Below are 8,231 nucleotides of genomic sequence, written 5' to 3' on the forward strand. Positions count from 1 at the left end.
CAACCGTAGGTGATGAAACTTGCAAATTCTGTCTTAACTCCTCAAAAAGGAGAGAAAAAAAGGGACTAGCTATGTAGGAGAATCACGAGTTGAGAATTGTGGTATATACAAGTATGCCAGTCAAGCTGGTTTCCCACATAAGTATTCACCACCAATGTACTGACTTTCGGACCAACCAAAAGATCATTTTCATTTACATCTCTCTTGGCTCGAACTACCATCACCGAAACATTCTTAGGATTATTATTCCAGTAAGAAATTCCAATACCAACAAATAAAAAAATCTCAGCACTTCTGAATCAATTTATACAAAAAGAATGAGACAATCAAATTATGCAATGCAGGTAACGAATCTCTATTATTTCAAAAGATTACAAAATTGCATTGAATGTGTGCTAACAGAATACCGTTGGTGGACTAATCTCTGTCTCAGTCTACTAGGAAATGATTCTATTGCAACTCTTCTTCCTGTTACGGTACATTTGTAATTCTTTCTCCAGATTCTGCCAAAGATAACCAGGAAAAAGGGAAAACGGAGAAGAAAAGTGCAAAGAACACTTTCATCAGGGATATCTGGGGAGCAAGTGGATGACCTTAGATATTATGATGATACACATTCACAGATCATCAGCAGGTTTCAATTGTTGATGCTGGCCCTCTATCAAGCTCAACTGTCTTCTCAATCTTGCAATATGACCTTGCACCTATAATATTGAAACAGAGCATAAAAGGTTCTTCTGATCTGATTCCACTACATAGATTAAAAGTTACTGTCTGGAAACAAAACTTTCAAGCACAAGCTATATCTAAATCAAAAATCTGCATTAGTTGAGACGGACAGTACTTGGATATCACCAAGAATTTCTATGGACGGCATAACTCATATTCCAACTAGATAAATGCTTATAGAAGAACATCCTGGCATATCTCATGAATTTTGTTCTCTCTAGACCATGAGAGTTGACTGTGTCCAAGTGAACCATAAGGAGGGATTACTTTATACATAGACCGACACCTGGTTCTAGTACTTACTCTTTTCTGTTGCACAAATTTATCAGATTGGAAACTTTTCTATCTCCAGATTATAGAGCAACTATCCAGTTAATCCACAATTTGCAAATGAATCTCAATGCATAATAATAACAAGAAGAAAGTCAAAGACAAAACAGAAAGATGTATCCTCCCTATGGCAGCATATGATCAGGACAACTTCCTCTGATTATTCATTCATCCACTATGTCTCAATATCTCTCCGAGATAGAAATTATTGCATTTGAGTCTTGATTGTCATAACAGTTAAGCAATATCTTATTCCCCTATGATCACTTGCACTCATTGTCTCATTGCACGAGAAATGCAGAAGATTATAAAGGATTATACTTCTTGCCATAAGCTCTTTTTTTTTTTTTTGTGATAAGTTACTTCTTGCTATTAACTCAATCTGGTCACTTCTTCTGTGGTCATGCGTCCCTGGGGCCCTCTCCCCAGATTTTTGTCGAATCATTAGGATTCTTCTTCACCTCCTCTTACTCCTCCTATTTTCCGATGGGAGAGCCAAGCCACCAGTCGATCTTGTTAGCAAACAACTCCAAAGTTCATTGTTTCTTGTTTTATATTACACACTTGAGCAACTGACTGAAAGAGAACCGTAGAAAAACTCATACCAGTGATAACCGAAAGAAGAAAGAGCATTTAAAAGATAATAACCTGCTGGCGAGCTGCTGTAAGTTTTAACAGCTCGTCTGCTTCAGAGAAATTTGTGAACCATTGACTTAGAGGATGATCTTTTGAGTCACTGCGTTTCCTTCGATCAACATCTTCTATTGGTACTAAAGACAAAGACATCAAAATCATCAACCTACACGAATACAGTAAATTGTGCCAGCCCATTAAGCAGTTGAAGACACACCAGGAGGAGGTAAATTTAGGCCAGGCGGTAGTCTAGGCACACTGACTGCTGGATGGTTCTGTACACGGGCAAAAAAGGCCTCTGAAGGCTCTGCAAGTACAATTTCATCATATGACTCTACTACAACAGGTTTTTTAGTGGATAGAGGCCCAGATTCGTCCTCTGGATACAGTTTCAAATGGTGATATCTGCAAATAAAGAAAAACTTCATAAAGTCCTTAACAGTTTACATGAATAAAAGAAAAAAATAGAAACCGAAGTAAGATAGTTCAAAGACTAACATGAAGAAAATAAAGCAACAAGAATAAAAGCTACTACAACTACTAAGCATCAATCGCAAACTAGTTAGGGCTGCCTAAGTATCGGTAATCCATTTTGCAGTTTCGCTCTATTTGGGCTCATTGCATTCTAATAATAAATCAGGGGTTTCCTAAAACTAGAGGTTCTTTAACTTTCAGTTATTTCCATTCTCTCTGCAAACTAAAAGACTCCTGCAGACACTGGGTCTAACGTAAATATGTAAGGGTACATACAGCAGCCAAGCATTATTTCCAACTAGTCAATTGCCTATATGAATTGCTTCCATCTTGTTCTGTTTTTAGCTGAGTCCACTTGGAATTCGAGAGATTGCAGAACCTTTGAGACAATTTCCTTTCAATGTGATTTAAATCCACCTAAAGACAATAAAGCAACAAGCTAAGAAATAGCTTACAACAAGTGCATGAACTTTTTCTTTTCTCAGATAAGTCTACTGTAGAAGTAATCTAGATTTTTAAATGGCCTGGTCCAAGAATAAGTGTAGTTTAATCATTTCCAGTAAAGTCTAATGACGACAGAGCTGCTGTATAACAAAAGATCAAGCAACTCACAAGTGCAGCGGCTTATCACAAACATCAGTGTGGAAATGAAGGGTTATAACAATTTCGAATTCACCCCATCCACACTCCGACAACTCAAAAGGGGGGCCGTCCACAACCCTCGTAGGATTGTTAAAACTTGAGTGCAATTGAAAAACCACACGCTTCACCACCACACTGAGATCCTCATTAGTTGCACCACGAACGTAAACAGTCCATTTATGAGACTGGAACCTGCTCCACAATCAACATTTCACTCAGATATTTCATCAACCAGTAACATGCAATTAAGTTGCTCCCTCTACCTCAGTTCATGTGATGCACTTTCCTTTTTAGTTTGTCCCAGAAAGAATGACACTTTTCGATACTAACTTTAAAATTCTCATTTTATCCTAATAAGAACACAGATGTTTATGGCTTGTTTAGACCGCAAGTTTCAAAAAAAAAATTCTTTCTTTCTTAAACACCGTATTCAGCCAAACAGAGCTACATTAAATGGGATGTAGGGAGTATCAACTTTACAGAAAAGCTATCAACTTTTTTGAGAGTACTCACTCGCTCGCCTTCTTACCAAGCCAAAATGCAATATTGCCATACACTATTGGGACCCCAACTTCAAGCTCTTTCAGCTTCTTACCAGTATTCTGCACAAACTAACAGCACACCCAATGAACATATCTTCGAGGAAATTAAGCTGTGAAAACTTTTTAGCTCAAAATAAGAAACCCCACCAAATAATTTTTAGAAATATCAACAAATTAAGGTGGAAATTTTTTATTTAATTAAAAAGAACCTTTTTATCGCTGTCATCGGAAGACTTAACCATTTTGGTACGCTGAGATTTGGGGTTGGGTCCGGTAACGTCGGGGGGTTCTTGCACGTGCTTCTTTGTCGACGAGCTTTGAGGCATTCTACGGCTATTCTCCGATTGGTCAAATTTGGGGAATAATTAGGGTTTCCGATTGGACAATCAGTGTACGGATAACGAAGAGGAGGGAAATGGATCCTCTGCGGTCTGTTGCAGGTTAATGAGAGATCTCACACCAATTGTATCGTTTTGACTAAAGGGTATTTTTGTCAATAAGTTGGCGTGTTAATTTCGGCTCAACACCTCTTTTACATTGAACACTTCATTCTCATTATCTTTTTAGTCTGTGGTGGTTACTCACCTTTGGTTACTGGTTTTACTACAATTCCTTAAAAAGGAAAAAGGTCAAAATTGTCCCAAATTACATAATACACCTCACAAGCTGTCCTTGCATTATTTTAGCTCAGTTATAAGTTTGCAAATATATAACCAAATATCAATAAGCTTAGATTCGATTTTTTTTATTCTCTATATCTTCAGGCCTGAAATATCCTTGAGTTTTCATTCTCCTTTTTCCTAAAGTTTATACATATCTATCACAGCTATAAAAACGCAAAAACAGACGCGGAAAACCTAAAATTTCATCTCCTTTAATGCTAATTTTGGTAAATTTCGCATATGATTTTGTGAGAAATTTAGAGTGGGTATTATTTGAACTTATTAGAAATAGTCTAACTAGGTTGTATACAAAGTTAGAAGAAATTTGATGGAGATTTAGACTAGTTTTATATAAAAATTATAAGTGAAAACTATACAAAAGTTCGTTAGAGATGCTTATATACTGTTATATAATATTAAACAAAGAGGTATACTATATATACTTGTATAAAAGTGTATAAAGATGTATAGGCACATCAGTCAAAATGTTTGTGATACACTAGAAGAGGAGGAGGAGGAGGAGGAGGAGGAGGAGAAGAAGAAGAAGAAGAAGAAGAAGAAGAAGAAGAAGAAGAAGAAGAAGAAGAAGAAGAAATGTGATAAATCCACAAATAATGTATTAACCTTGTATTTAATAGTGTATAAGAGATGTTTATTCACTATTATACACTACTTATATAATAATATTATACAAATGAATCCTATTGTGAGCACCCAACTTTTGGAGGGGTAGAAAAGGGGTGTGACACCTATCAATGGAGTTTTACGGGTTCTTCTTCTTCCTTGGACGTCTTCTAAAATTTAACTCAAATCTAGCTTAAATCTACTCCAAATCACTTCAAATTTGAGTGTTGAACTCCCCTTGATGATCCCAATCAATAGGGATAACACTCAATCCAAATAACTAACAAATTGGAAAATCTAATTTCTGAAATTGAGGTTTCGAATGACCTTTAACGACGACTTCTATTTTTCAAGTTCTTAATCAACCATTGAGATTAAAATTACATGTAGAATAAAAATAAGACTGAGATAATGCCAACATCTTCTTTCTAGTTTGATGATCCAACATCCTACCAAGTAAACCTCACAGTTCTGCCATTCCAATGGAGGAAGTGATCTTCATATAACTCCAAAAATATAATTCTTTTACTAGTATTTTTTTTCTTCTCATCTTAATAGTGGTTATCAGCTTTGAATCTGGAAGTAGAATTGAAGAATAAATATAATGGTAGAGAAATTTTGTGGTGCAAATTGTGATACAGGGAGGAGAAGAACGAAAAAAAAAGAAAAAAAATTAAATACAGTGGGCTAACTGGTGAAAAGTGATTTTCAGATTATGAACAACATGTGACATATGAGGTAAGAGTTTCAAACGTGGGTAATTTTCTGATGGACTATTGGGCCAAGTGATTATGAACGTAATTCTCCCCTTTAATTTTACCCTCCATTATATTGTTCATTCAAAAATACTTTTGACGTTATAAAAGTAGTTCAAATACACCTCTTCATTGTTAAGGCTATCCAATGTGGATGTTCAATCCTACACGACACTGCCATTTTAGTAAGGTGAACACAAGGTGACATGCCACCTCACCCAAACTCATTTTAACTCCCTCCTACATTCCTTCTTCCACCACAAGCACCTTCCCCCTCTATTACCACTACCACCATTAAGACCACTATAACCACCACTATTTTTATTGGTATTCAACAATGTTGTCAATGAGATCATGTCACTACTTTGAAACAATTAAACCCGAAAGAAACTGAAAAGTTTAAGGAGAAAAGGATTCTCCTTGATAATGGCATGGACTTCTAAAGGTGATGATTTCTTGTTCTTTTTAGGGGAAAAAAAGAGTTTTGAACTAATAAGTAAAAATAAAATTAATTATAGAATATTATTGTATAGAAAGCTGAAGAAATATTCCACTTGACATGTTATTTAACCAAAAACTAGGTTTTGTTGTTAAAGTCAATATTAAAGAAAATCAAATTTCCAATAACTAATTTTACTTCACTCGAGAATAAAGTAAATAAATGAAATGATAAATGAAGGAAGGAAATCTTATTGATGGTCTCTGTTTTCTCCCAAAATTATGTACTGGAATCTTTAATCAAGCAGAAGTATAAAAGTAAAAGTCTGATTGCATATATTTGAGAATATTCAGATGATCGTACAGTCCTTGTATAATGATACACATATGTAACAGTTATTCTTACTTAATTATTACCCATTACTAACATTAATTGTATTAATTATCCGTTACTAAATCTACTCGTAACGGTTATGGTAATAATAAGCAAGCACGCTCAATCAAGGATAATGTTGATTCCCTTTCTATATCTGTAACTAATTCATGAATCTTCTACTTTTATGGTCTTTATGTACCTCATGCCTATTTCTTCTTTCCCAGCTATTAGTACGGTACCTTATTTCATACATCCCGTGGGTATTTTATCCGTGCCTCATCATTTTTTTATTGACCCGATATAGATGCCACTTGTCATCATACTATTAATCCACGTGTCATGCTTATTTTTTACCAATACAAGTAGTCCCCCATTTTTTAAATATTCGGAAAGTGATAAGTTTATTTAAGGTGGGAATATTTTGCTGCCTCTTCCCGATAATCATAATGCTTTCTTCAGAAATGATGGGACATACGTCCTTTCCATTTAATGCCTGGGACACGTGTCCTGTTGTAATTTGGATCTGTAATTTACAGCATCTTTTTAAGGGGTTTCTGCGACTGCATCAGTTCGAAGTGATGGTTCCATGATGACGGTTCATAATGAATGTTCATGTTGACAGACCTTCCCTATAAATATAGTATCATATGCCACTCAAAAATTTCTCCTCCTTTCTTGCGTTCATATTCTAACTTTTCCTGCAATTTTTGCCTTTTTTCGTGTTTTCACCGTCAAAGATGACTTCCTGTTCTTCAAATCCTTCTTCTTCATTAGACCCTCGTAAAGTAATCATCATTGATGAACTTGCTACCTCTTCTTCCCAAATTAGGAGCAGAAGAGGTGGTAGACTCCGTATCTTAGGTTTTTCATCATGTCGTAGCTCTACTCCTTCCCAGAAAGATAATACAAACCCTCCTCTTCCAAAGCCATGATTTCTTCAACCCCTAAAACCTCCTCTAGAGGTAAAGACCATAACGAACCGTTGCAAGAACCCATTATTTCTGAAATTGTCCCTCAAGAATTTTCTTTTATTTCAGACTTTGAGGCTATGAGGAAATACGTTTCTTCTACTTAACCCGCTGATCATTACCCTTCTTTGATCACTCCTGGTCTTCTTCCTCTAGTTCGTTGTGAATGCAACCGGAGATCTAATTTTCCTGTGATAGCTCCTGGTGCTGATGATCGAATAACCTCTTACCGTGAAGGTTATTCATTTTTATACTTACTCTTTTACCTTAGGATTCAACCTACCTATTAACCCAGTGATCATGAAATTTTATCGTTACTTTAGTGTCTGTCATGGTCAAATAGGCCCGATTATGTGGAGGGCAGTAGCTTGCCTTCGTTATTTGTAAAACTTGGTCTCATCTCCTCTTACTTTCCAACACTTACTCTATCTATACTCCGAAGCTCTTTCGCGAAGGTATTTTGTCCCTTGTGGCGAGAAGAAAAAGAGTTTTAATCAACCCCGAGGATGATCGTGACCGTGGCTGGAATGCTCAGTTCGTGGCTATTCCCACTCGTGACTTAGTGGGTGACAAAAACATGCTCTTCCCTGAGAAGTGGAACTTTGTACGTGAGTATTTTTCTCTACTTTTTGGCTTCTCTCATGGTTTCAACTTTCTCACATGTTTTTTTTTTACTTTTCAGCAATCATGGAAGTTTCGGAGAACTTCCTAACTTTCGTGATTGGGTAGAAAAAATATCGACTGCTGCCTTTATGGAATAGAGATCATGAAAATTTCTCTCCTAGAAGTTTGGATGGAAAGTGAAGACCCACAGTACTTTTTCATGACTTCACCTTATTGTATTTTCTTTTACTCTAACCTTTTCCGTTGTTCTTTAGGATTTGCTGCTCGTGGAATTTGTCCTACTTCTGTTCCTACTGCTAGGCTTTTCGTTAGTATAGCACATGAGAAAATTCTGAATGTGTCCTCTTCAAAGAGGAAGACTGCTGAAGTCTGTGACTTTGAAGAAGAAAAAAATGATGATGATGATAGTTCTTTGGTGAGATATCTACGAGTCA

At 36.1% G+C, this 8,231-nt stretch overlaps 1 protein-coding gene across 5 annotated transcripts; it reads right to left on the minus strand.

The window, feature by feature from the left end:
* Positions 1-220: 220 nt before the first annotated feature.
* Positions 221-3,822, minus strand: LOC104220695 (transcription initiation factor TFIID subunit 14b-like). 5 transcript variants are annotated; one of them, XM_070170760.1, is made up of 6 exons: positions 3,560-3,819; positions 3,322-3,419; positions 2,779-3,000; positions 1,910-2,097; positions 1,708-1,829; positions 221-1,635 (listed from the first exon to the last, which is right to left on the minus strand). In XM_070170760.1, exons 1-6 carry the CDS (start codon positions 3,674-3,676, stop codon positions 1,576-1,578), a joined length of 807 nt encoding a protein of 268 aa, XP_070026861.1. In that variant the 5' UTR covers positions 3,677-3,819; the 3' UTR covers positions 221-1,575. The 5 variants fall into 5 exon arrangements, with proteins under 5 accessions (XP_070026861.1, XP_009771448.1, XP_009770230.1 ...); XM_009773146.2 differs by having other exon boundaries at positions 221-704; positions 1,708-1,820; positions 3,560-3,817; XM_009771928.2 differs by having other exon boundaries at positions 221-704; positions 3,560-3,813.
* Between the last annotated feature and the right edge of the window lie 4,409 nt (positions 3,823-8,231).

Source organism: Nicotiana sylvestris, chromosome 3 (assembly GCF_000393655.2).
Source record: "Nicotiana sylvestris chromosome 3, ASM39365v2, whole genome shotgun sequence".
In the NCBI taxonomy this organism is placed as follows: domain Eukaryota; kingdom Viridiplantae; phylum Streptophyta; class Magnoliopsida; order Solanales; family Solanaceae; genus Nicotiana; species Nicotiana sylvestris.